Genomic DNA, 27223 nt, shown 5'->3' on the forward strand with positions numbered 1-27223 from the left:
TGACCCTGCCATACAGCTCCGTAACAGCCCCGCATCGGATGGATGCAGCGATGGAGGCCTGGAGGCTCTCTGTGCCCTCCAAGGCACACGAGATGCGGTGCACTCTGCCGTGCGAGCCCAGCACACAACGACCTATTTCGCAGGAACTGACCCCAAACGGGGTCGGTTCCCATGAGCCAGGGGGCACCATGGGCCTGTCTGCAGCCAGCAGCTGCCCCTCACATCCCTCTTCAACAATCTCACACCGCCAGTGCCTTCGGCACCATCGCTCCCACCTCAGCCACCAACTATTTCAGCCGCTGACCACTCCCAGTTTCCAAAGCAGCTACAGAATTACAGATTAAAGCACTTTATTTTAATAAGAGGCTTATTAACCTATTTATTTTGCACGGGGTCCAGCGATAACACAGAGCGGGCTCCTTCACAGGCAAGCCAGACACGAAAGAGCCTTTGATCTGCTGCCTTTGAGGCAGGCGAGGGCCTTTTGCCTTCCTCACCATGTAGGTGTGGATTTCTTTCTCCTGGCATGGAAGTTCAAAAACAAAACAAAAAGCCAGAGGTCACGGCAGAAGGGCAGCCTCTGCCGGGGAAAGGGGCTCGGTGGGGACAAGCCTGAATGAGGTGGGCTTTTTTTTGGTGGGGGGCGAAAGCTGGGCGCAGGCAGCCGCATGCACAGCCCCGGCCCATGCAGCCAGGCCCGGGCTCCTCAGGCGAGGGCCCGCCGGGTCAGGAGGCAGCGCTTCCTGGGGTGGAAGAGCAGGGTGCAGGTGTCGGCGCTGACACACGCACGGGACCGAGCTTCAGCAAACACCAACAGCTCCTCCGGGATGGCCGGGGCCCTCCTCCGGGCACAGCCAGCGCGACAGGCGGAGGGCCCCGCCGCCTTTGATATCTGAGGCCAATAAACGGCCATTTGTCGGGAGCAATGTTTTCCCCACATGTCAGCTGCGGTTTAGAAGCTCCGAATTTCACACAAGCACGACGCAGAGACACGAATTCTGCTTCAAGCAGGTTTTCTGTTAAAACACACGGCTCTCAGAGCAACCCAGCGCTGCCGGTTGGAGCCGGGCTTCTGCTCGCTGCCCTCTGCCACCCTCCACTCTGAGAGGTGATGCCAGCAAGCCCTCAATGCCCTTCCCTTCCTCCGTCCTCCCCAAACTGGCAGCTGGGGTCTCGTTTCCACAGGCAGAACCCACAGCGGAGGTTTCAGACCATGGTTTACATTAGCAGCGACAGCACAAAAGCTCCTCAAGGCTGGACACCCGTAAACGTCCCCTCACTCCATGCTGTGCCAGCACCAGCTGGGTAGGGGTACGATGTGTTCCGGCAAGAGCCACGTCTGCAGCCACCCCAAACCCCAGCTCCAGCCCAAACGCCAGCTCCAGCCCAAGCCCCAGCTCCAGCCCTCCCACAGGACGCAGCCCGCCCGAGCCCCTGCGAGCATGCAAACGCTCCGGCGAGGAATGCAGCCTCGGCCGCTGCATGGCCAGACAGCTCCCATATTCCTGCAAGAACCCTCCAGCCCACCCCAATTAGCTTTCCTGTAGATCCCATTACTTCTAGCCACAAAGACATTGTTCAGTTTATTCCCCTCTAACAGCCGCAGGAGCATGGCTAACATATTCCTACAGGCTGCTCGGTTTTCTTATAAAACAGCGCAGGCAGCGCACACACCTGGAGCAGCCCCAGCTGCCTGCCTGTGTTACAACTGGTTTGGTTTCCCTTCTGGAGTGAAATCTGATCGCCCCGAATATTGCATTTCACTGGGGCACTCGCGACATAACGTCAGGCCAAGGAGAGCGGCGAGGGCAGGGGGCCGGGCGCAGACGCCGCAGGCTGCTCCGCTCGGGGAGCAGCGTCACCCCTTTGCCTTGATAGCACCCCAGCCCCGCTGCGATTCCCCGTTTTCCTCCCATGAAGGAAGGCATGGGCAGTAAAACCCTTCTTCGTCCTGCTAAAATGCCAGCCCCCCCCACAGGAATGAGGATGCTTTTGCTGGCTGGGTGGCTGGAGCCACGGGGACGGCAGCATGGGCTGCAGAGGGAGCAGGGGATGGGAGATCCGCCGGGATCTTTGGTTTATTGGACTCACCGAGGAGGGGAGTCCAGGAGGCACCTTCCGAACCTTTTTGGGCTGTCCATCTGGGTGAAAGAGAAGAGAGGATCAAACTTTCGAAGGGGGTTAGCAGGAGGGAAAACAAGCTACAGCTAAGCCAGGGACAGAAAATGCAGCCGCAGATAGAGGTCAGACCTCAGATGTCCCATAGCCAAAGGGTCAGTAGCAAGAGCGACTGAGGATGAGCCTCTCCTCCTGTCCCTGACTCCTCGTCACATCTGCACCCTCAGGGTGGGTTTCACCTGCAAACCGAGCCGCAGGACAGCTGCAGTAAGGGATGCTCAGCAGGCACAGAAAGGCTGCGCTTGCTCCTTGGATGAGACAGAGCCCATAAATAATCCCTCGCTAGCTTTTTTGGACACAGTTTAACTCTAAGTTGGTTTATGAAGAGAGGATGTGGAAAGAAAACAAATGCAGCAATAGATTTGTATTTTCATTTGCTCCTTAGAAGATAAATATTTCGGAAAGCTTCCCTGCTGCAGGACAGCAGCCCTGGTGCTCATCTGGGCCGGTCCCTCCCAGGTCCAGCCCCAAACAGCTGGCAGGGTGGGAGACAAATTTTGGGGGGAGGCAGTGAGGAAACATCCTGAGGAATGGCTCAAGAGGAAGCACCGGTTAAAAGTTTGTGGAGCCAAGGACTCTGCTGGGTAGAGCTCAGGAGGAGAAATTCATCACACAGAATGAAACGGTGCAAAAAGTCATTTCCCAGGCTGACAACATAAAGCAGCACCATTTTCAAGTGGCAATATCAAAGCGAATGCCTTTTTCTGAAAAGTACTGGAAAAAATACATGTTACACTAGGTCACTTCTGGTTTCGTTTGCTGGGGAAAGCCCAAAATAGCAACAAAGAGACTTTTGGTGGGGGTGACGGGTGGAACCATGACAAGAAACACAAGTTCTGGTGAACTGGGCCTCGTCTTCACTCGAAAATTAAATTCACACCCAACCTTAACCTCCACTGGAAGCAAAATGCCCAATTTTCAGGTGGATCCAGACGTGGGCAGCTGGGCAGGGAGAGCTCTCAGAGCCAACCTCACCACTGTGGGGTGCGCAGCTCCCCAACCTCACGCTGCTGCAGCTTGCTTGCAGGGGGACCAGGGCTCTGCCGAGGGCCATCAGCCACAAAAACACCTCAAAGACAGCCCAAGGTCTTCCAGGAACGACTACTGATGTGCAATGTGGCTGGAGGTGTTTTTACAACAACCTCAAGCCATTTGCATCTTTCACCCAATCTGACATTTGCTGGAAAGAAGGAAATTCCACAGGACTGAGAGTCCAAATTCCCAGGTGGTTTTTGTATATATACTTTAAAAAAAAAAAAAAAGCAAATGCCAGATTTGCACCTATGTGAACACATGGCAGCCTCAGCATTTTGATTTCTGAAGGCAGACCTGACCCAGGCTCAGCACAGACCGAAGCGGTGGCATCTGGGGGTGCCAGAAGCGACTTACCTATGTTGCTCTCAGCACCTCTCCTGCGAGGATTGTTGGGGTAAGAAAAATACTGAGACCCCCCTTTCACCCCGGTGGGGGAAAGCGTGCTTGGACTCGCGATTCCCATTTCGCTGGGCAGGAAACCAGTCTGCAAACAAGGAGACAGAGAAGCCCTTCCATGTGATTACGCTGGAAAACCACCGCGCTCCCTCAGAGAGAACAGAGCTGCCTTGAGCCACCCTTGCACAAATTCAGCCAAGAGAAAAAAAAACAACGAGCCAAATGGCCAGAAGGAAATAATGTAAATACAGGGGTGGGGAGGAATACGTGTGCAGCAAGAAAAGGGTTTTTCAAGCTGTGTTTTCTCACTGGACCCCAGCGAGGAACCTCTCTACAAGCCAGGGGTGCACTCCAGCAGGTGCCGTAGCAGGGAGCATCACGATCCCACGCTCACCGTGCCACCTCGTTGCCCACTGGGGCAGGATGACACCCTGCCGAAAGTTTTAGCATCACAATCTGCTATGATGGCCAAGAGGAGGCTACTGTCAGGCTGACGGGCTCTGTGTCTCCCTCGCCATCCTGCTGGCAAACCCAAGCAGGTGGGAAGCATCTGCTTGAGACCACGAGCTCTGCTCATGTGGCACCCACGAGGGGCCCGTGGGTGGTGATGTTCTGCTGGGGACCTGGCTGTGAGGTCTCATTCTGCTCGATGTGGTTTCACTGGCTTATTCTGCTGAGTAATGCACCCCATTTACTCTGGGGTAAGAGCTCTCTCCCTTTTCTCTCTCCCCCTTTTCAGGAACAGCTGGGAGCTGGGGGGGATGCACCAGGACAGGAACAAAGATACAGCGCTCACCCACCAGCAAACCCATGAGTTAGAGGATGCGTTCCTGGAGGAGCCCCTGTGCTGTCTCAACTCTCAGCCGTGCCTGAACATTGCCCTAAACACACGTTTTATCTCGGTTGCAAGACATGGGAGAGGTTACACTGTCTGTGGCCCATCTGACCGCACATCTCCAAGTCCCTCCCTGCCTGTAAAACCAAGCCCACGATCCCAGTTCCTCTCCCGTCCATGGTGGCAGGCAGCCAGACCCATCGCAGGCAAAGCAATGGAGCTGCAATGCCTTTTCTCTTGGTGGTTTTCTCTTGTGTTTTTATCAGGGAAAAGTCAAATCTCTCTTTCTAAAAAGAGGAAACTCTTCCCTCGTGTTTATCTGAGCTGACCTTGGGGGGAGCCCGACCCCAGGGGAGCAGCACGGCCGTCGGCACTGCCCCTTGCACCTCGGGAGAAAATTACGTGTATTTACGTGGAATTTAACAGGGCTGGCAAAGGGCCTTTGAGTCACAAGCTTAGTTTCAAGCCATCTTCGGAGGACAAGTTGAAATAAAGGAAGACTTCGAGCTTTTGAGAAACCGGAAAGAAAAATGGACTGCTGTAAAGCTCAGCCTCCTCAAAAAAGGGGTCGGGGAGGGAAAGAGTATTCATGTATTCACAGCTGGTAGAATTCCTGCAATCTGTTCCACCGGTCATATTACCTTTGCGCTCAAAACGCTATGCGCCATGGAGCAGCATGGCCAAGAAAAGCAAGGGGCTGGAGGAGGTGCTGGTGGTCGGTCACTGCTGCCCTGCTCCATCTGCAGGTACCTCCAGGAGAGCCACTGAGGTTTTAAGGCAACTTCCCAGAGAAAAGGGCATTTTCTTCCCCTTCCTCACGCTGGTAATGCTTCTGGAGGCAGCTACGGGTTAAGTGAATGGGGAGCTGCAAATCTGCCTCAGTGGAGGTGTTTTGGGAAGGAATGATGGCATTTTGGGGAGGGCGTTTTGGAGAGGGCATTTTGGGGAGGGCATTTTGGAGAGGGCATTTTGGGGAGGACCGTGCTCCCAGACATCTGCCATCGGACAATTTTCTGTCACTTCTCCAGCAAACCAGGTTCGAACCCTCCACCAGAAGCAGAGCCAGAAGCAACAACTGTTCTGGGGGCCACGGCGAGCAGGCAGACAGCCCCGCTCGCTGCCCGTGACAAGAGGGGTTTTGTCTCCCCTCCACATCAAACAGGCTCCGTCTCGCCCGCTGCCACCCGATCCAGCCCTGCGCGCCCGCGCCAGGGCCTCTCCCAGCCCGCGGCACCATTTGCCCACCCCATGTCTGTTACCTTATATCTCCCCCTCCTCCACGAAACCCCAGCAAAACCATAACATTAAAAAGCACGGCTTGGCATCTGTCCCGTTTTTATTTTAGCAGCTTCAGTGGTAAATTAAATCCACTCTGGCACAGACAGCCAGCACAGCTGTTTCAGCAAAGGAAACATCCTCAGTTCAGAGAAGAGGAAATTATGACAAATTTGTGTAAAATTAAAACACGTAATATGTGTGTGTGTGTACATCTATAAAATAAAAAGCTGCCCAGCCAAAAGCTGCTCCAAAAGCTGGATGAAATGGTCAGACGGCTTCCTGGGGCAGCGCTCGGGCACCAGCGCAGGGCTCCGGGGGCTCTTGCAGCAGCACATTGAAGCGGAGGTGCTCGCTCCTTCCCAAAAAGCTATTTCTGGCTGCCCGTGGCAGCAGGCGAGATTATCTCAGTGCTGGTTGACTGCGCTCCCGGGCTCTGATTTACACCCGCGGGATTCCCCACAGGAAGCAAATTTCCCCCCCACTGCACAGCCCTGGTCCTGCCCCTGGGCTTCCCACGGGGCAGCTCAGCGGGGCACGGCTGCTGCTGCGAGGGGCAGCTCTCCCGAGCCGTGTCCCTCCCCGACCAAGGAGATGAGCATCAGCAGAACCAGCAGGACCCCAGCCACCGCCCGATGCCCCCCCAGGCAAGGCAGAGACCACCCTGCAGACTCCCTCTGGCACATGGGGTGATGTTAGCCAGAGAGGGCTTTTGCTCCCTTTTTGTTTCAAGCACGGGCTTCTCGCAGCCTGAGCTGCTTCCAGCACGCCCGGGAGCTGCGGCGTGGTGTGATGGAGGTGTCGGAGCCGGAGCTGCCCCATGGGAGATGCCGGGGGCGGGAGGGGAGCACGGAGAGGAGGGCGAGCAGCACCAGCGGTGCTCAGCCCCCAGGCAGGCAGCCGGAGGGGGCAGCACCTCCATCACGCTGCTGGCTCTGACAGCACACGTACAAACCGCACACGTGCGAACTGCAGGCACCCGACGGCCCCTCCTGAGCAGACCAGAGGCTTTTCAGGACCCCGTGCCCAGAGGTGAGATGCAAGCTGCCAGGGTGCTTCGTGTTCCCCTTCCCTGGGCTCTCACGCCTCGCAGCGCAGCCACAGAACCAAGCAAAAATCCCGACGCGTTTTATCGTTACCTGGTTTAGTCCTGGCATCCCTGTGTCTCTTCCAAACGTGGAGTACGAGGCTCTTTCGCTGCTCTTCCCTACAGGGGAAGAAAAAACACAAGAAATGTTTGGTGTCTAAGGGAAGCGGGGGTTCCGCACACATGCCCTCCTGCCGAGGCGCGAAGCCCGTTCCCGTAAGGCAGCTTCCTGCCCCCGCCTGCAGGGGCACCTGCAGCAGGCAGCAGCTTGCTGCTGGCACAGGAGCTCTTCCAAGTTCATGAGCGGTGGGGCTCGCTCGGTCCCTAAACAGCAAAACCCCAAACCGGCTGCAATGCAGGGAAGTGCTTGTGGCCATGGAAACTGGCAGTTTCAGACCAGAGCAAAACAAAGAACAAAAAACAAAAAAAACCCTCCAGACACATTAAAAAAAGCCATCCGAATTTGGCAGAGGCAGGGGCAAGCAAACCCGAAGCCAGGCACGACCGACCAGACTGCGTGCACTTCCCATACAATAGGAAGCACTATCTCAGCAGAACTGAGCTCCTGCTCCTCACGGATTATCTCCTTCCCCTTTCTTGGTGGATATTCAACTTTCCCAAAAACCACGTGGCTCTACAGAGCAGGCATTGAACAGAAAAGCGTCCCCTTCCTCCTCAAGCCCCTGGGTTCAGTCCTGCGAGCAGGATCAGCCCTGCTGCCAGCCAGGCCCACGTGCCCCAGCACCCTGAGCACCCCGCGGCGGCTCCTGCCAGCGCTCAACCTCACCCTGCCCACGCGCTGCTGAGAATAGTGCTTTCGAGGGGGAAAAAAAATAAAAATAAAAAAATAAAAAGAAACCCAAGAGGCATGGTGAAATGTTTCCATTCTGAAACGTCCTTGCAGCCCCTTCCCTCGCAGCCACCTCCCTGGAGCACGCCGCGGCCCCGGCAGGCAGCACCCAGGGGTGCCGGGGCAGTGCTGCAGCCCGGGGCGGGTGGGATGGGGGCGAGGGGGCACCCCTGGCTGGGAGAAGAGGCAATGCCTTTGTACTGCATCCTGACAGCCAGCTTTGGGGTTTTCCCCCATGTGAAGCAAAACAAGACGTTTTTGTAGTGGGGAGCAGGCACTTTTTCACTAAAAAAAAAAAAAGAAAACTGGACTTAAAATACTTAAGATACACAAGGAGTTTTCCCCTGCTGTTAATTATAGCCTCTTAACGGTGCTGGGGAACAGGGCGAGGGACAGGAGATGACCTTCAGAAAGGCTTTGGCCAGGGGCAGGACATCCCTGTCCCAGTGCAGGGGAATGTGCAGGGATGAAGCCAGGTGGTGACGGGCTCCATGAGCCCCCTGCGAAACCCCTTCCCCGACTGGGGTGATTGCATCCTGCCCCTGGGCTGGCTTAGCAAGCAAAAATGGCAGGGGGAGGATTTTGCCAATCTGCTTACCCTAAAGCCTGCTAAGATGCAGGGTAATGCACTGGGGCTGCAGAGGGGCCGGCAGGCAGCTACAAGCGCCACGAAGAGGTTTGGGGGAACGGCTGAAAGATGTGGGGGGAGAAAACTTCCCCAAACCAGCCCCAGTGAAACAGGCAGAGAGGTGGGACCGGAGAGGAGGCTGCTTGGTTTTGCAGCCCCTGGCACTGACTTAGTTTGGGGCCTTGAACTCAACCCCAAATTTCTGAGCGGGTCCCTCCTCTGAGGCAGCCGAACCCGAGAGCCCCAGGAGGGACCGGGCGGCTCCGGCCCCGCCGTTCGGCATCGCTCCTCCCCGTGCTGGCATCCTGACGGCCAGGCCCCGCCGCTGTTTCGTTTCAGAGGCTTAAACATTAAGTAAACTAAGGTCAAAATGTCAGAGGACAGATCTCTTAAATGACCTAATTTTTAAAAGCGCTTAGCAGCTATATTTGCCGCAGCGCCAGCGGCGTTACACAAATAACTCAACAAGTTGTGTCATCAGGGAGACGGCGATCACTCCTAAACCAGAGGCAAACCAGGGTAATTCCACAATGGTTTAGCTGTTAAGCAACCGCGAGCCCTCTCTTCTGCAAACACATCGCTGCTTCCACGCGCTGTAAGCCAGGGGCAGAGCACCTCGTCCGCCACCAGCCGCCCTGATGGTCTCCAATGCCGCGCTGAAAGGCACGCGAACAGAAATACGACGACTGCAGCCCGGCGTAAAGTCTGCCCGATCTTTCTCAAAAACCTGCTACTTTCATCTGACGTGATTCATGGCAGGAACAAAGCGTGCCTGGTCCCAGCGATCCGCGGCACCCTTTGATCGGCAGCGCTCTGCGGGACGGGAGCAGCCTCAGAGCGAGCAGGGAGCGCGGCCCCGGTGCCTGTGCGCGCTCTGTTCCGTAATGACATAGAAAAAGGAAAAAAGCAGCAAAAATCTCAGCAGCAGAAGTTTTAAATTCAGTTGTCTAGGAAAACAAGGCGGGAGGAGGAAGGCTGGAAGGATGGCAAACTTTTCTGGATCATAACAAATACCGAGCTTATTGAAAAAAAGAGCAGGCAAAGCTGAAGTTGGCAGGAGGAGGTGCTGTTTCTGGTGCCGGGGAGATGCCCGGCAGCACAAGCAGCACACCAGGCTGCTCCAGGACTTGGCACAGCCCAAAAAACAGAGCCAAACCCCAGCAGAGCAGCATGGACCACGATGGAAGCAGCTCTCGGTAGAGCAAATGCCAGGAATCTCCCCAAACACCACCTCCAAATTACTGAAATCCTACAGGATGAGAAGGCAGGCAGACATCAAGCGAACTTTGGAAAAAAATCAGGATACCAAGAATAAAAGCCTTTGAATGAGGAATTGGATTCCAAGGGAATCACGTCCTTTGGATTTGCCCCTGCAGCTTTTAGCACGCAAAGGAGAAGCACTGCGGAGAGCACCTTAAAAACGAGGTGCACCCAGAAACTGGCTGGGAACATTTCATATTTATGGCGTTCACTGGTTTGCTTCGCTGCGAGCCCTGCCATCCACCCCCCTTTGCCAAGCCCTTCCCTTGCCTTCAACCCTGCTCAGCAAGTGCTTTCCCAATCCCTCCCCTCTCCCCGGCGTGTCCTCTCTTGCAGGATCCCGCAGCGCCGGCGCTCAGCCAAAGCCCTCCCCAGGGCTGCACCCAGGACTCCTGTTCTCCCCTCCCAAACGCAGACTTGCTCCCGGAGCGAGGCGAAACAACAGGATAAAAATTCCTCTTTCTCGAGGCGAGCCGCGAGCTCCGGGAGGAGCAGGGTCTGGCCTCGCTGCCCCGCGTCCCGCAGCCCTTTCCGCCCCCGGGGCTGAGCGCAGGCATCTCCCCTCCAACACAAGCCGGGCAGTGCTTTCAAGCAAACCTGCGGTTTTGCCGTTTCTCTCCCCGAGACAAGCCCCGCTGGCAGATGCGCACAAGAAAAGGCGATCCACGTCGCCTACAGGTTCTGCCAGCGCCTGCCAGGAGGACGCAGGTGCCTCGCCGCCGCGCGGCCCCTTCCAGCCCGCGGGGAGTTCACACGGGCGCCCTCGCATCACCCCAGCCCCGGCTCCCACCCACAGCGCGCCTCTCCCAGCCCCGCTAATTCCATCAGGATTACGTCCTGGGGAGAAAGGGGAGGAAAAGCACAGCCAGCCATTAAGAGGGAGGGGGGAAATAGGTTGGGAAAAACAAAAAACAAAAAGAACAGGAGCGGCAACAAGCCCCCTGTCCGCAGGCAGATTAAAACCATTGTCCAGGAAGAACACAATCCACAACAGCTCACAATGCACACAAGATTAGAAACACTCCTCTGAAAAGAAGCTAATTACTAGAAATAATTACTAGAAAGAAATCTGTTATGGCTTATCAGTTTCCCTGCTGTTTAAGCAATCCCCCCCCCCATCTCCCCCTGCTGAAGATGAATGGTAAAAGAGTGACTGACTTGGAAGATTGGTGAATTAAAACAGAAAACGCTCCTCGCTCTCTGTGACAAGCCAGTTCGTCACCGTGCCGCGTCCCGGCACCCCACCTCGGGGCAGACAGGGATGGCCCCCATCCCCTCATGCCACCCAGGGCCACGGGGGTCCCCGTGCCACTGCGCACCCCCAGTGCTTGGACCTCGCCAGGACATCGTCACCCAGCCTTGGGGAGCGGCACCGAGGGGGCACGGGTTGGGAACTTGTTGGAGGGGGCGATGGAGCACGCAGGTGTTGTTACTGCTCCCTGCTCATCGCGGTCACCGTCCCCTGCCTGGCGCCAGGGCAGGTTCTTGTTCATGGCACTAACAGCAGCTCCGTTCCAGGGCTTTTTATAAACTTAGCTCATCCAGTCCACTGCAACGCAGGCCAGTTTCCCACCCGGCCAGCCTTGCAGACATCCCTCTCGCTTTTTTCCCAGTGCTTTGCTGATTGGAAGCTGTGCCAGAGGGGGACCCTGCGCTTTGGAAAGCATCTGACTGGAGACTGCCCTCGTGCCATCCCCTTCCCAACGCGCACAAGCAGGGGCCCGGGCAGCCCTCGGAGCCCTGAGAGCAGCGGGAGCCAGCTCCTGGGTCCTGCTGGGGGAGCAGCCCCCCCAGTCTGTGCTCAGTGCCTCCCAGAGCCCAGCTCCCACCGTGCCGGGTGCCGTGCGCTCACCTAAAGACCGCCGGTGAGCCCCAAACGTCACATTTGGTGTCCCAGCTGAACGGAAAGGAAAGCAGCACTTCTCCTTTCAAAGGGTGCTCTGCGAACTCAAAACCAGTCCTGGGGGAGGCGTGCACTGCGTGGGGCATCTCTGCCATCTGCAGAGCCTCCCTGCGAGCCCAGCACACCCGGGTGCCTGCAGCGCCCGTACCGCAGCCAGCAGCGCCCGTGCCTCCCGCCCCCTGGATCCATCGCCCACTGCAGAGAACCACACGTGCTCCGTCCTTCTGGGATCAAATCTCCCCAGCACTTTGCGCCGGAGCTTTGTGCCCCCTCCCCAGTGGGGGCTGTTGAAGCATTTTTTTCCCCACGGCTGCTCAGCCACGCTGCACGTGGAGGGGAGCCCTGGGCCAAAAGGCCGTGGTTTCCAACAAGGACAATGTTCCTCCGGAAATATTTCTGCTAGCGGTTTCTGATCCTCCCTGAAGAAATAGAGGTTGAGTGGGAAATGGATACAAACTCTTATTTTGGAGAAGGGTTTACGTGAGCGCATTTCATGCACCTTTTGCCCATCCGGTACCACCTGAGGTGTCTGTCCATGCTAATCTGCCCCTTCCATCTCCTTATGCTTTAAAATTCATCAGTCCCACTTGACTGCCCCGTTGGCATCACCTTTCCCAGCTTGTGCCCCCTGGGGGGAACCTTTTGGGAAACCAGGGAGTGACACACTGAAGTGACATCTCCAAAGCTCACACTTCCCGCCCACTTCGCTACTGCTATCATATGCAAAAGGATTTTTTTCCTGCTCTCCTTTCTCTCATCTTCCATTTATGATTTTGCCACTTGAAAAGTTTTCAGTTTGGCAAAGAGGAAGAGAAAACTCCACCTGTGGTCTTCCTCCAGCCTGTCATTCTCAGCACAAGAGCACGGAGGCTAAGCAAAACCGATTTATTTATTTTGGAACCTGCTCCAGGAGCCGGTGTTTTCTCCTTTAACCGCATTCAATTTTAGGCACAAGAGAGACTTTGAAACGTCCGGAGGTCCCTGCCCCTCCTGTCTGCACTTTCCCGGCCCCCCCACCCCAGCTCCCGTCCTGGTGGTGGGGCTCTGGGTGCTGCGTCCGAGACCTCGCACGGGCAGCAGGAGGGCCGGGGGCAGCGCAGGGCGCTGGGTGCCACCGCTTTGGTGGCAGCTGCTGGAAGTCACCGCCGGGGCGGAGGCGGCTCCGGCTCCACGTGCTGGGGACCGGCTGGGTTCGCAGCCCCGTCGGGGAGTGCCGCGGTGCTTGCCAAGCACCGGGAGCCCTGGCTTTGAGAGGAAGCCAAACGCGTCTTCCCTGCACACATCAAAGGGGAAACCTCCGTGTTCCTCCCCGGGCAGCTCCTTCTCGGCTGGAAGCTCTCAAGGCTGCCTCTGCCCCTGGCATGGGATGGGCTGGGAGGGGCCCTCCCCCCGCGCACACCCCACGAAACCCTGCTGCATTACATCAAGGCTCCCCTGCCTTATTAAGGAACGTCTCTCCTACTTTGCTTACATCCTCCTGGGGCAGAAAATGAGAAGGAACAACCGCCCTCGCAGAGGGAGCCACTCGGAAACGCTCTTCCACCTTTGGAAGGCTAAGGACAATCGAATGTCCCGCCCCAGCAGCGAGGAGTTTAACGGGGGAGCGGGGCTAAGGATGAGCCCTGTGCCCCAGACACGGGCCAGGAGGAGGAAGCGCGCTGACAGCCACTTCCCAGTGCTGCCCCGCTCTTCTCTTCCCCTTTCTGACCAGCTCTGGAGGAGGAACCTCAGAGCGTGGTGGGGATTTTCTGCTTCAAACACAATTCCCTGTGCTAACCCCACCCTTGCAACCACGAGCGCTTGCTGGAGTGCTCGAGCCACCACTGCGTGGGCAAAGGTGGGGAGGACTAACCCCAAATCCTGGCCTAATGTCATTAGAGCTCTCTAAGACCTTCAAGATGGCTATTTTCTGCTCTTAATCTCTCTCCTTCCACCCCCAAGCTGGGAGAGGGAACCGGCTACATTGTGGCACGCATCCCAGTCCCGCAGGATCACGGTCCCTGGCACAGCGAGGCGTGCTGTCCCTTGTTTTGCCCGGCACAAGGAGCTGAGGAGCTGGATGAGGGATGGAGGAGCCCTGCAGAGGGCTCTGCCCGAGCAGGACACAAAAAGAGCGCCCCCCGAACCCCAATGCCTCAAGGAAGGAGCACCCTGGCTCTCTGCCCACGGCAGCAAGGCTGGAAGGCAGAGCATCCCGCCACCACGAGCCTGTTGCAAGACCTTAAGCATGGGCTGCGTCTATTTCCCCCCCCGCATGCCTTTCCACCCCTGATTACCAGCTCCTTGAGAGCAAACTCAGCCCTTCCCGTGCCAGCGCAGCAGGCATCAATCTCTGTTATCGCCCTCGGGTGCTACAGCAGAACAGGGAAAAATAATCACGCACATAAAATCCAGAGGCTGCCGCGCACATCAGGCACTGATGAGACCCTCTGGCCAGCAGCCCCTTTAACCACAGCTCCGATAGCCCCTTCTGGAGCGGGTCTGATGGGGGAAGCAGGAGCGCTGGGCAGCGCAAACGCTCCCGGTAAGCACGTACCGCTCCCCGTTAGATCGCCCCGGTTTAATCCCGCACCTATGGGGCAGCGGAAGGCACTTACCCACTAGTCCAGGTCCCAGGAATGGTGATGAAGATATGCTGTTGTGCGACGGCAGGTCCCTGTGCTCGCCGTAGTGGGGGCCTTCACCATAGCTCTGCTGAAGCAACACGGACATGATCAGCGGGTGCCTGGGGATGCTGAGCCGAACACGCAAGGCGTGCGTGGGTATCGACCTACACGCGTGCCCAACCTAACGCGGCGTGACGCTGCCTGGTGCTGCACGACCTGATGCCAGGGGGGAGGAAGGAAAAAGACCCAAGCTGCTACTGTATGGGCAGTCTCTGGAGAGACCAAAAACCCCAATCAGCCCTCAAGTCGCATCGGTGCACCGCACAAACTGGAGAGGCCGGGCTGTCGGGGCGCAGTGCCTCTCGCAGCGAGAAGGGTCAAAGTCAAAGGCAGCTCGCGAGCAGGGCACAGAAATGATCCCACCCTCGCGGCGGGGAGCAGGCAGCGCAGCTGCAGCGTTTGGAGGGGACGTGGCACCAAGGCAGGGACACAGGGAGGCTTTGCCCCATGCTGGTGGCTCCTGAACAGTTTCTGCCTTTGCTCAGCAGCTCAGCACCCACCAGGTGAGAGGCAGAGATCCCCAGAACCCCCCCGAGCCGGGGGGGCTGAGGGGGAGAGGAGGAGGTCTATAAAAATGAGAAATGATACAGCGCCTGCTCCGCCACTGACCTAAGGGAAGGGAACGGTGTCATTGCGAAAACGAATCACACAAACCCATTAAAACATGAGCATCTGTCAAAAAAACACCATTTCAATTAAGTTAATGTCTTTTCTCTCTTCCCCTCCTCAGGCCCCAGTTCTGTGCTGTTGCAGCCTCGGCTGCTTCCCGACAAAATCCTCCCAGTTCTCCCCATCCTCAGCCCCGTTCGGGGCCCTCCCCAACCCCCCTGCACTGAGCCCTCTTCTCCCCATGCCCAAACCCGAGCATGGGGAGAGGGAAGACCGCAGGCTCTGGGTCTGGGCGAGGTTTTTGCCTTCTCCAGGGGCACCTCAAAGCAGCAAAGCCTGCGGGGATGAGGTCGGGGCCCCTCTGCCCGCGGTGCCCCCTCTGGTAACAGAAACAACACTGAAAACAAGGCAAAAAAAGCTGTTCCAGGGTTAGAGCCAACCTGGGCACAATGTGCGCACTGAGAGGCCATCGCAAAGCCCCCGTTTATTTTCATTTGAGCTCGGTGTTTGTGCTTTATCCTTACCCTTCCTTGGTCAAATGTGGAGCTGTTTTGATCTCCCGTTCCCCAGGAACCTGATCCCGGTCTTTCATCCAAACCTACCGAAAAACAGGAAGAACAAAGGTTACTCTTGCTTTATCAGCAAAGCCTCAAAGGTGTTCTCGCAAAATTAACTCTTCCTTCTACAAACAAAACAATATTTTCATTAATAAACCACTTCCACTTGGCGTGACCGATCCTCCCCTCTCCATCCCCACCTTCCCACTTCAGCTGGGAGTTCAAAGCCGATCCCACCGCAGCCTGGAAAGGCTTCAAAACACGGGGCAGTGGGAAGAAGAGAAACGAGTATTTTACCTCCGCGTTACCCCGCGGTGCCGAGCAGCCTGCTCTCCCCGAAGCCTGATGTTTAAGAGGGCTGCAAATTAAGAACCGATCGCGCCCATCCCGGTGCTCCAGTGGGACCCGATTTTTGCTTGTGAGCAGCGTGCAAACAGACTTGCCCACTGCTGGATCATGGGCTAAAAAACTCTGTTCTCCATCAAAAGAGCACACAAGCCTGAAAGAGCCTCGGATGTAACGTGCTGGGGCACACCACTACCTGGGGCTCACGCTTGTTCAAGGCTATTTTTGATGTAAGCCCCGTGCTCCTGCAGAGGAAGGTGCACGGATGCTGCGGCTCTGATCAGAGCCTGCTCCCACCCGGGTAATTTTTAGCCCTCCGAAGCGTGTCCCGCGCAAAGGTGACTCAGCCCAGGATGGCAGCGACCCAACGGGAGGGGTTTTGCAACGTGCCTGCTCGCAGGCTGCGGTAGGAAACCGTCTCCTTTCATCGTCTGCCAGGTCCGCCCAGGCTGTGCCTCTTGGGCGACCAGCACACGAGGTGCCCGAGGGAGGTGGCCGGCGTCCACCGGGACAGAATCGCCCGGGGAGCCACAGCAGCCGAGCTCCGTGGTTAAATCGGGCACCGCGACTGCACGGAGGAAACTTCTCCTGGCAGGCGAGGCTGGAGCCCTGGCCCGGCCGAGCAGTGGGATGTCCAACTCGGCGTGCGGTGGATGTGAGCTAGCACCCAGGGCTCGCGGCTGAGGCATCACAAAGCCAGAGCGGACAGGATCCTGCACCCACGGGTGCCACGAGAGACCGGCACGAGGCACAGGCCGTGCGTCCTCCACCTGCTTTCACCCTGGTGGGCCAGAGCTGGGTCGGCTGCGGGGCTGCTGGGGAGAGCCCCCGAGCCCACAAGAGGGTTGGAGCCGCCTCTGCCTTGAAACTGTGCATGGACCCCGTCCCCATCCCCGAAGGCGGGGGCTCCGTGGGCTCCCCCTGCCCCGGCCAGCTCCGTCAGGGTGCCAGCAGCCCGGGTGCCAGCAGGATTTATGGGATGTTGGGCTCCAAACAGAGCGGCCCCGACAGGAGGAATTGGGGGAGCAGCGAGGGCTGGGCAGTTTCAGGGCGCGCTCTGCCCGCATTTTAGCAAAGCTGATTATTATGGCAAACACGCCACGTATTTGTCTCCTCCGCTCCCCTTACTGTTCATTTAACCAGAAACTTCTTTCAAATTACATCCTTCTATTTCTGTGCCTTTGTGTTAATCATTTCCCCAGAGAATTGGTGTTTAATTGCTGTCTAATTTGCATAATTATGCATATTAATCTCTACACCTAATGAATATTCATAATTCTCATTTAGATTTTGTTTTCTAATCAAAAATTTCCAATGTGATTACTGTGCAGAGCAGGGATAAGCCTCTAATAATACCTTGGATACTAGGGAGAATTACTGCCAATTCTCCCACCTCCTACTTCCTAGAATAAACTTTTGCTTTGCTAATGTGTTTTTCTAAAGCAATTCATCTGCATACCCCGCAAACACCAGTGGAGATCGGGAGGCAGAAAGGCTCCTTCCATTCACTTTGCTTTCCCCAGTACTTTTTGAGCGTCCCGGCAGTCGGGGTGACGACGCAAGCAGTAGCCGCAGCCTCAGCCACCCTTGGCAAAAACTCAGCCCCTCGTGCTGGAAGGACGAGGACGGTGGCATGCCCCAGTGGCTGCAGCCAGCAAGACCCCCCCGGCCCTTCTCCAGCCCCCCTGAACCAAGAGGAGCTGCCCCAGGGGGGGATGCTCAATGGGGCAGCCTCCTGGGGGGGGCTCTGGTGCCTGGAAGCCCGCAATGAATTTTTGCCAAAATCCCTAATAATAATCATAATGAAAAAATAAAATAAAAAAAAATCAAAATTCACTGCCAGGCTTGCCCAGGGAAGGAGGGAGGAGGCAGAGGCTCAGTATAGAGGGGAGCACCAAAGGGCCCGCTCGGTGCCTGAAGGCTCCAAGAGGCTCCGGTGCCGTGAGCTGGCCGCCAGCCCCAGACAAAGCCCAGGGGGAGCCGAAAGGGCCCTTGTGCCTCCAGGCACCCACAGGGCTGCGGTGAGCTGAGGCTATCGCTCTCCCAGCCGGCCAGCAAAGCCAGCGGCACGCAGCCCAGCAGTAGGCGCAGAGACAAAACAGGCTCGGGAGCCTCCAAACGTGCCCGTGCCGGCACACCGTGCGGCGGGGCCAGCCTGAGGACCGAAGCCTTTCCAAACAGCTCGAAAAAAGAGTCTCACATCTTCCCAAGCTATAGCAACCGGGGCGAAAGGTGCCTGCACAATGTCCCATTTTCAGCCTGGAGCTGTTCTAAGAATTCAGGCGTTTCTGGGATGAAGCCAGGACAAAAAAACCACCCTGCCCACCTTACGTTTCTGGCAACCGTCCCAATGTAGTGCCGACCTGCTCTCCCCACCCTTTGTATCAGACCTACAACTCGGCAGCAAATGCCCTCTGCCAAACCCGTGAAAACCCAAAGGCTGGCCAAAAGCAGGTGCTTCTGGAAAACCACCCACCCGAGGCTCAGCCCACACCCTGCAAGGCTGCGAAGCTGCTGCCACCACCACCCACGGCCACGCTTCCCCCAGCCTGTGACGCTCACCCATCGCTCCCGGTGCTCCGGAGCCCTCCCCACAGCACCAAGCAGCTGGGCTGGACCCAAAGAAGAGGAGGAGGAAGGGGAAGGAGCAGGAAATGGAGACGTCTGGGCTGAGAAGGGCCCAGGGCGGCGTTTGGGACAGGCTGCAGCAGCTCCAGCACATCCCCAGGTGCTCGCCCAAGGGTGTGCAAGCCTCTCACCAGGACCCCTTGGTCACAGCGGCCCAGGGGGAGAGGCCACACACCTTGTCCCCATCCTGATGGAGATCGGGAGTGCTTTGGGCACTGCCGATGAGTTTCCTGCCTGCGGACACTGCTCACGTGCTGCAGGGAGAGCTGTCGGGCTCCCCCAGCTCTGTGAGCACACCAAGCCTCCAAAAGTCACACCCGAACCCCTCGAGGGGGACTCCAAAAAATCCCCCCTGGCTCAGGGACCTGCCTGCAGGACAAGGCTGTCACCTCCTGCGCTCCCTACCTGAGCATCCCCGCAACGGGACGGGGACCTGTGGGCACCTCCCTCCCTCCCCAGCCCTGCCTCGTCCCCAGAGCAGGTTTCCTGCACACGAACGTGCACAAGGTCCTGGGCAAGAAATAAAGCCAAGGCCCCAGCTGAGATCGTATCAAGCTCGCGTGGCAGGGAACAGCACTGCTTTTGCACCAGCAAGTGTAATCCTGGCATATCCCAGCTTTTGAGCTTTGCAGCGCTGAAAACGCTCTCCCAGCGCAGGGCACGCGCGCAGTTCCTGCAGACACCCACATGTGCACGCAGCTGGCTGGGGCCAACTTTATTTTAAAATAAAACCCTTTTCCAACTAACCAAGTTAAGGCACACTTTCCAATTCAGAAAAGACAAAAATAGGAGCTACCTCCTCTCTCCATTAATACAGTTATTAAAAAACGTACAGATTAATTGTGCATTTTAATAACCCTGATCATGAATATTCATAATGCATTCCTTGCTCATGTTCTAATTAAAATGTACTAATAGAATAAGATGTAGCTGTCAGACAGTCATTTTTTTTTCCTTACGATTTCTGTGCCGCAGCTAAGAAGAGCTGATAGACAAGAACTGCTCTAAGCTCTCAGCACGGATAAAAATAACTTGCCCAAACAGCCCGAGTAAAAGCCCTCCGTGCGCCACGAGGCCCTGCATGCCCTCGCCACCCTAGCACACCCTCCAAGGACACATTCAAACCACGGAGGCTTTCAGTTATGAGTGAGAGGAATGGTGAATTTAGCAGTGCATTTACTACCCCAACTTTGCATGCTACAAAGCATCCCCCTGCCTTCTGCATCCCTTTCCGAAGGCGAGCAGGGTGCTGGTGTGTTTGCTCCGAGACGCCTGTCCCACCCCACACGAGCTCTCCGGGCCCCGGGAGCAGCTCCCCACGCAGGAGAGAACCTGCAGCTCTGAAACCAGCAAACTGGTTAAGGAGGGCATGTGGTTTTGTGCCCCGTTCCCACATCCCAGCAGCAGCCACATGCGCTCCTTCCCACCCTGTTCTCTGCAGGCTGCTCCAGCCCCCGTGCCCGGGATGCCTGGAGCTGAAAATGCCATACAGAGATGCTGGCTCTGGCTTCAGTCAATAACCAAAGCCCTGGATGCTACCTGGGAAGGTGTCTGGTCCCTTGAGCCATCAGAGAGCCCCACGGCTTCAGGAGGGGCGCTTCTCGGAGCTTTCAACTCCTCGATCCCAGCACAGCTCCGGGATGCAGCTGGCAGGGAGCGGGGTTGGGTGTTGGATGTCTCCACCATCCAGCCACTGCAGGTCCTTCAACAGGAGCTCAATCCCCAGTAATCCCTTTGCAAGCAAAACCCACGGGGCAGGCAGTGCTCCTCTGGACCCAGGGGACACGCAGGGACACACGGAGTGGGACATCTTGCCCCCAAGACTGCTCAGTCACCATTTGTGCACCAAGACCAAGGGCTTGCTCTTAAACCCTGCACCAAAGGACACCTGGAGGAGCAGACGTAAAGCTGCAAAGCTGTGGTCCAGTACGTTCAAATGCCTTGTAGATGCCTCGCTTTTGGCCTCAGAAGAAGGCAGTGGTAGCCCCGCGCTGGGGGACATTGGTGGAGACATCACCGGGGGACGCTGCACGGCTCAGGCTGCAGCTGAGCCGGGCTGAGCGCTTCCCTCCCCCTGATGCCTCCACCCTGCCCGGCACAATCTGTCAGCATCAAAGCGCCCTCCTTAATCTGATTCCCATCAAAATACCCTTTATTATTATTATTATTTTTAATAAATCTATTAGAAATATTAAGGCCAAGCCCCTGCTCTGGGAGCAGTCGCAGCCCTGGCTTTGCTGGCGGACAGCAATGTCCAAGCACGAGCGAGGTGGCTCTGGTGGCCCTCGTTGCAGCAGGACGGGAATACAGAGCTGGGAATAAAAACCCCACAAGCAAAAAGCCCACCAGGGCCATGCCCGTGAATACACCGGGCAGCACAGAGGGTGCCCACACGACGCCCAGTGCCTGCCTCCGCTGGAGGTGGGATGCTGCGGTGACAGCCACCGGTGCCACCGTAATTTGATTTGAAAGAGAGGTGACAGAAGGCTGCTTGATAAACACTTCCAAATTAAGCGGCTTTGTGTCCTAATCGCTCTGGCGATCAGCCTCACAGCAAAATCTCCGCTAAAAGGGATTTGAAATCAATAAAATTAGTCGACTAGTAATTAGCTTTAGTCCCAGTCAAACCAGCAAACTTGTTTTTCCTGGCGAGGGTTCGCTCCCTGGGCCCACGCGCTGCTGTCCGGCAAGAAACAATGGCACCAACGCATCCCAACACCGAGGCATCCTCAGGGAAAGCCCCCCCGGCCACCGGCATGGCCTCACCAAGGGGAAAACCGGGGTGTTTCGGAGCGGCTGCCTGTTTATTTACCAGCCCTGTCCGCCCCCGAATAGGAAAAAACAGATTTGAATGGGAGGCAGTCGCCGGCTGTTTACAGGACGTTGATTGTGGACGGGACTATACAATTTGTTCACTTCCTTTTCCCGGCGCAGGACAAAACAATTCCACCCCCCCCAACCCCCACGCAAAAAAAGGAAAAAAAAAGCAAGAGCAAGCAGGGCTGAACACCTGGAGGGTAGCTCGGGATGCTCAGCACTGCCAGCCGAAGGGCAGGGAGGGCTCCGTGCTGCTGCTGCCAGGGAAGGAAGCGAGTACTTTGGTGGGCCCTCCGGATCAGGCCCCCCAAGGAGGGATGGACCCTGCCGGCGCACTGAACGAGGTCACCTCGGAGCCTGCCATAGCAGAACCCTACAGGTTTATGGGGCAGACCCTTTCCCATTTATCTTTGTGCTGATGAAAGCACGAGGAACTCGAAACCTAGGCACACGCAGCCATGCTGCACAAGTGCCCGCACCCCGACCCTGAGGGGGACGCCTGCTGCTGGCTCCCCCTCCCCAAACGGGGATAATTTTGACTTAAAAAAAAAAAAAAGCTGATTCCACCACTTCCGTGATCATTAATTCCTCCGCTTTGCATCTGCTCTGGCATGTCCTGTGTCGTGTTCTGGTTCAGCAATTGCTGCATGGTCCATACTCAGAGTGGGATTTTAGGAAATATTTGGGGCTGGGAAAAAATGGTAGAGGTACCCCAAAGAGAGCAAGGAAAAATGATCCATTCCCCATTGGCTTCGGGCAAGGGATGAGTATGGAGACAAAGCAGGAAAGAGAAATTAAATCTACAGATAAAACAAAGCCAGAAAGGGGGAAAAAAGCCAAGGAGGTATTTTGTACTCACAGGCTTTCGGAAGATGGTCTGGGAGATGATGCACGTGGCATTTCCAAACAGAGCTGCATTTGCAGCCCCTGCTGTGGGTTAGGGAAGTGCTTAGCCTGGATTTCTGAGCCCAGGGGTGGCTGCAAGAGCTCTTGCAGGACAGGGCAGGCTCCATGGCAGCCCCCAGGCCAGCATCAGGGGCCAGGGCGATGTCCCAGGAAGGAGCAGAGAAAACCAGCAGGCACGGCACCCAGCACAGGGGTAAGGGGTACCTGGTGCCGAGAGCAGGGACAGGGCCCCCGTCCCCACTGGTAATGGGGATCAAGGCGAGAGCTTGCCCCCTCCAAGTCATAATTAACAAAATAAATCACCTGGACCAGCCCCATCAAGGCCGTGCAAAACAACGGCGCGATGTGCAGGTGGTGGGAAAACGCTGCACTGTGGCCCTTCTCCTCAGGGGAGAGGCCAAGCTGGATGGGTTCGTTAAGTTAATGACAGCCAACGAGGCGAGGCCAAGGTAGCAAGGCCAGCGGGCCTCCCGAGCACAGCCAAGCAGCCCGCTCCTCCAGCAGAAAGGCACGAAGGCACGAAGGCCTACCTCCCAGCCCCGAGTAAGGCCAGCAAGATGCCACGGGGAAAAAGAAAACAAACCTGTGACGACAACCAGAGGGAAGAAAATAAACTTTAAAGCTCAAAACACTTCCACCAGCTGTGAAAACAAAGGCACAGCAATGACCAAACAAGAGCACAAAGGAGCAGCATGAAAATGGGACAGATGATAACGGGGCTGGGCCAGGCAGTGCCTTCAGCAGGTCGGCAGCACATGGGCCGGTCCCACTCGTGTCCCTCGTCCCCAGCCTCCCCGGGAGGCCCTACCTATGCCCCTCGCCCCCAGCCTCCCCCTGTGCCCACCGCCCCATTCTCGCTTTGCAAGGAGCAGGATGCCAAGCGGGGACACGTCCAAGAACAATGTTGGTTTAAGGCGGGCTGATAACAAACGTCAGAATTAGCCTGGCTTTGTCAGCACCTTGGATTACGGCGTAATTCAGAGGAACAGCTCTGCTACCCGTGGATGGAGAGGCCCAAAAAGCGAGGCGACAGCTTCCAGGCAGCTGCTGGCAGCTCCGAGGGCACCAGAGGCCGGGGGCAGCGCAGGGCCGACCCCGCAGGCCCTGCTTCCAGCATTAGCCCCCGAGGGGCACAGTGCAGGTCCCCCCCTCCTGTCCTCCCCACACATTTTTGTTGAGGACCCCTGGGAACATGCCCCAAAGCCGTGCTCCCAGCAGGGCTTTGGAAAACCAGCGGGAGGGAGCACGGCGCTGGCCATTGGCCTCGCTGCCCCTTCGCCTTCCCCGCAGTCTGCTCCCAGGCATGCAAACTTGAAAAAGCTTAATAGTATTAAATACAGAAACCCAAGGAAGTACGAGGAGTCCTTGGCCTACACACTGGACTCGTGCCACTCCAAATTCCCATCTCAAAGCCCATCTGAGACCTCCGAGGGCTTCTTGGGAGCAGCGAGCCCACAAAGCAACTTAAACACGAGGACAGCCCCGCAGAGAACTTCTCTTCATGTCCTGCATCACATATGTCCGACAACATCAACATGTCTGCTACCACAAAACAACTTAAATCCAGCAGATAGAGGCTTATCCGTGAAGCAAGGGGTTATATCCCATTAAACAGAAAGCTTTGGGGAGAGAGGAGCGAGCGTAAATCCACATCCTGTTTTTTCCAGCTCATTTGTTTTACCACAAAGTTGCACACTCATGAAAGATGCAGACACTCAACACTAACGCACGCATTGTTGTCCGAAGAAAGAATTCATTTTGCTGAGCGCGCACAGCAGCCCGATGCCAGCAGGGAATGAAATACGATGGCTGCGTGTCCCCCGGGACGACATGCACTGACCTTTCGGATTTTGCAGACAATCGTGTGCTTTGCATATACATACAGATGCTTGCACACCCAGACTATTTTGGTTAGAAGCATTTACCTCTATTTCCGTCCAATTTGCATCTTTCCAAGTATTGTTTAATTTGCAACGTAAAATAAAATGAGGGCGTAAGAAATGCAATGGGGGCGCTGTCCTTTTGCAGGGGAATATAAATCTTTTCCCGCTGGGTCTCCATTGCTCCCAGAGCAGGAAAATAGGAGCCAGAAGCCCATTTACTTCCACCTGACCGTCAAAAATGTCGCAAGAGAGATGTTTCAGATCAAAGGAGAAGGCTTTCCTCAGCGATTTCCCTGGGACACGTCCCGAGAGTGGCAACAGCACCGCGTACGTGAGCGCTCCCAGCCTACCATCGCTGCCATAAACAGGCAGGGAGGCCAGAGGTGGTTAAAAATTAGACAAATTTCAGGCCGTTTCCAAATAATGGGGAAATGATGCGGGGAAACAGCCAAACACCCACAATCTCGGTGGCCTCGGTAGTTTATCTGGGAGCCTTCTCTTCGAGGGAAGAGGGCCGGCGGTTAACACCATGTGGCTAACAGCCCAGCGGCGTGCCCTGCGAAATCCCCTGGAGCAAGAGAAAAAAACAGATCACGTCTGCCCAGAGAGCACGAGCACGTGTGGGCGGGAGGAAGGCAAAGGGGAGGCACGGCCGAGGCCATTTGCTCTGCCCTAGAGGCCGGGGCTGCAATCCCGCGGGGCGCTGGGCAGCCCCGCTCCCCGGCACAGGATGCCCTGGACCGCACAGGATACTGGCGTGGGGCTGGCGAGGAGAGCTAACGTGTTAGCCGAGCCGATGATTCAGCCCACAGGAAGGATCATCTAAGAAGAATTGTTCGACACAATGAGAAAAACTTTCCCAAACAAAGTGTTCTCAACACCACCTGCCTCCACCGCCGGGCCGAGGCAAGCCCCGAGCTCCAGCTTTTGTTTGCAAATAACTTCAAGACCGCGGTTGCCACAACAGAGGTTTGTCTGTTTTCCCCTTCTCCTTTTCCGAGGGTACATGGCTCAGTGTGGGGCTCACCCCCCAGACCGCCCCCAAAGCACGGCGCTGGGCAGCGCAGCAGTCGCGCACCCACTGCATTCGTCCGATGCCAAAACCCAAAAAAGTTCAGGTTGGAGGGCTGTAAGTGCAGGACTGTGACCCTCTGTGCCCAAACACCCACAGCAGGATCCCCAGAGCACACTCACACCCCAGCAGCGTACATGGCACGGGGTCTGGGGGATTAACCGCACGTGGAGCCCACGAGGGGTCCCTCCCAGGCACCGGTTCTTGCAGAATTCAGTCAACATGGCACAGCATGGTGAGATATTTACCTTAAGAACGGTTTAAGGACAGATGTGACCTATTTAGAGCTCTGCCAAATATTTCTGTAATTGAATATACCATCGATTATTTAAATTGCATTAAAAAGGGCTGTATTTGATCTACTTGCTACTAAGAAACACCGTTTCCAAGAAGCACGACTTTTTTTTTTTCCCTCTTTAACTATAAATACTTCAAGATGTTCACTTGTCCCTTCCCTTGCTAAGAATCCACATCTTTGCATAACCATGCTCCATGCCCCAAATTCCACTTCTGCCCCTAAAGCCAAGAGGACACGTCACAGGAAGAGCTTACCTGAAAAAAAAATCAGCTTTGTTTTCAGGGCGACACCGGCTTATGGAGCAGAGCCCATCAGGCGAGGTCTCATCCAGCCTCCTGTCCTCAGGGGAAACCAATGTTGGGCCATTGGTTTTGGCTGCCCATCAGCCTCAAGAGACTTTCTAAAGTCACCTCGGCCAGGGGACACGGAAAAGTTGCTCCAGCACCTCGTGCCCTGGTTCCCTCCATCCATGACACCCACGTCCAAGCAGCGTGTTATCCCAGACCCTCGAGGACAGATTGAGGCACTGCGATGGCGGCTTGTTTTAAACCTACATCTGTCACGTGGCCACGCGCATGGGGACCAGCTCAAGGGATGGGACAGGACGGTGGCACTGCTCCCACCAGCTGCATCCCACTTAAACCAGCCGTGGGGGTACGGACGAGCCCACCGTGGCACCCGCGTGTGTCTGGGCTCCTCCTGCACCCGGCGGGTGGAGGACGTGCCCGTGCCACAAGGACGTCACCAAAGGAGCCAGGGAAGCCGTCCCCACTGCGCCTCCCCTCTGCAGGGCCCTGTTGCGGCCCCACACTGCCGCTGCTCCCACCGAGCTCTCCTCTTGCTGGGCAGACGGTGCCGGGCCGGGGCGAGGTGCCAGCAGGTGGCACTCCTCGTGTGGCACGGCTCCTCGCGCTCCTGGGACCGACCAACGCTCCCCCCTCCTGCATGTGCATTTCACACCATTTCCTGGGTGCAATGCAAGCATCACTTAGTGATGGCCCCTAGGAGCCGGTGTGATCTCTCACGCTAACAGCAATACCCTGAAAATACCCCCCCTGCAGCTCCTCGGAAGCCCCGTGAGGCCCTCATGGTTTATTCTGACAGGTTTTATTCCGCAGGGTTTATTCTGACACCGCCACGGAGCGACATCTCATCCAGCTGCGCCTTTCTCTCGCCCTGCCCCGGACAGGCACCAACCCATTGCTTGGGTCGCACGCTGTCTCCCCCAGCCCCAAAAGCACCAGCCTGGCTTTGCATGGCCCCCCGAGCCCTTTGGTGCTGCCCACAAACATCCCACTGTTAGAGGAACCATGGGCTGGAGACAAAAAGGGACCCATTAGATTATCTCGTCTCCCTCTCCTCTACATCATGTTCTGTGTTCTGGTGCTTTTGTCTAGACGAGCGGTAACACTTCTTATCAGGAACGCCGATACAACTGTCTAGCAAAATTCACCATTAGACATTTCTCTGGTGGTTTTCCTAAAGCTGCCTTTTAACTGCAAGAAGCTCAAGGGAATTATTTCCTCCATGAACAGCAAGAGCTGCCCCGGTGCAGAAGTTCTGGGGTCCAAGGGGGGTGACACCGGGGGCTCCCGGTGGGCTGGGACACCACTGGCTGCACAGGAGCCACTGCCCCACTGCTGCACTTGCAAATGCAACTTTGGAAATAATATATACATATAAAAATAGGGAGAAAACAAGCCACTCCTAACCTCAGCACGGAAAACCCTGCAAATGTGAGTGACCACTGAAGGATCACATGCTGTCTCCGGCACGCAGAACCAAGCCACCTTCGGTTCCTCACTGCACCAGGCTCGAGAGATGGTTTGGGGCACACGAGGCACTCGCTGCTTTGGAAAGGAAAGGATGCTTTGCCCCACATTTGTCTTGAGCAAGTTCTGGGGCTCACTGGACTTTCCAGGAGTTGCTGAACGCGTAAAATAGCAGGAAACCCAGTGAAAACCAGTTCCCCATTCAGAGCACGACGTGCCCCAG

General features: G+C 56.4%; 1 protein-coding gene across 14 annotated transcripts in view; it reads right to left on the reverse strand.

Moving 5' to 3' along the window:
* TCF3 (transcription factor 3) overlaps positions 1-27223 on the reverse strand; it is a 73801-nt gene that overhangs the window by 20252 nt on the left and 26326 nt on the right. For 7 of the 14 annotated variants that reach the window (XM_035569672.2, XM_035569673.2, XM_035569663.2 and 4 more), the window contains exons 4-8: positions 15247-15320; positions 14045-14141; positions 6859-6926; positions 3568-3697; positions 2092-2141 (exon numbers count right to left, since the gene is read on the reverse strand). In XM_035569672.2, the coding sequence (XP_035425565.1) occupies positions 2092-2141; positions 3568-3697; positions 6859-6926; positions 14045-14141; positions 15247-15320 (419 nt within the window). The remainder of the gene's footprint in view (positions 1-2091; positions 2142-3567; positions 3698-6858; positions 6927-14044; positions 14142-15246; positions 15321-27223) is intronic. The other 7 variants (XM_035569669.2, XM_035569674.2, XM_035569667.2 and 4 more) reach the window with 1 other exon arrangement.

Source organism: Cygnus atratus, chromosome 26, assembly GCF_013377495.2.
Source record: "Cygnus atratus isolate AKBS03 ecotype Queensland, Australia chromosome 26, CAtr_DNAZoo_HiC_assembly, whole genome shotgun sequence".
NCBI classification, from domain to species: domain Eukaryota; kingdom Metazoa; phylum Chordata; class Aves; order Anseriformes; family Anatidae; genus Cygnus; species Cygnus atratus.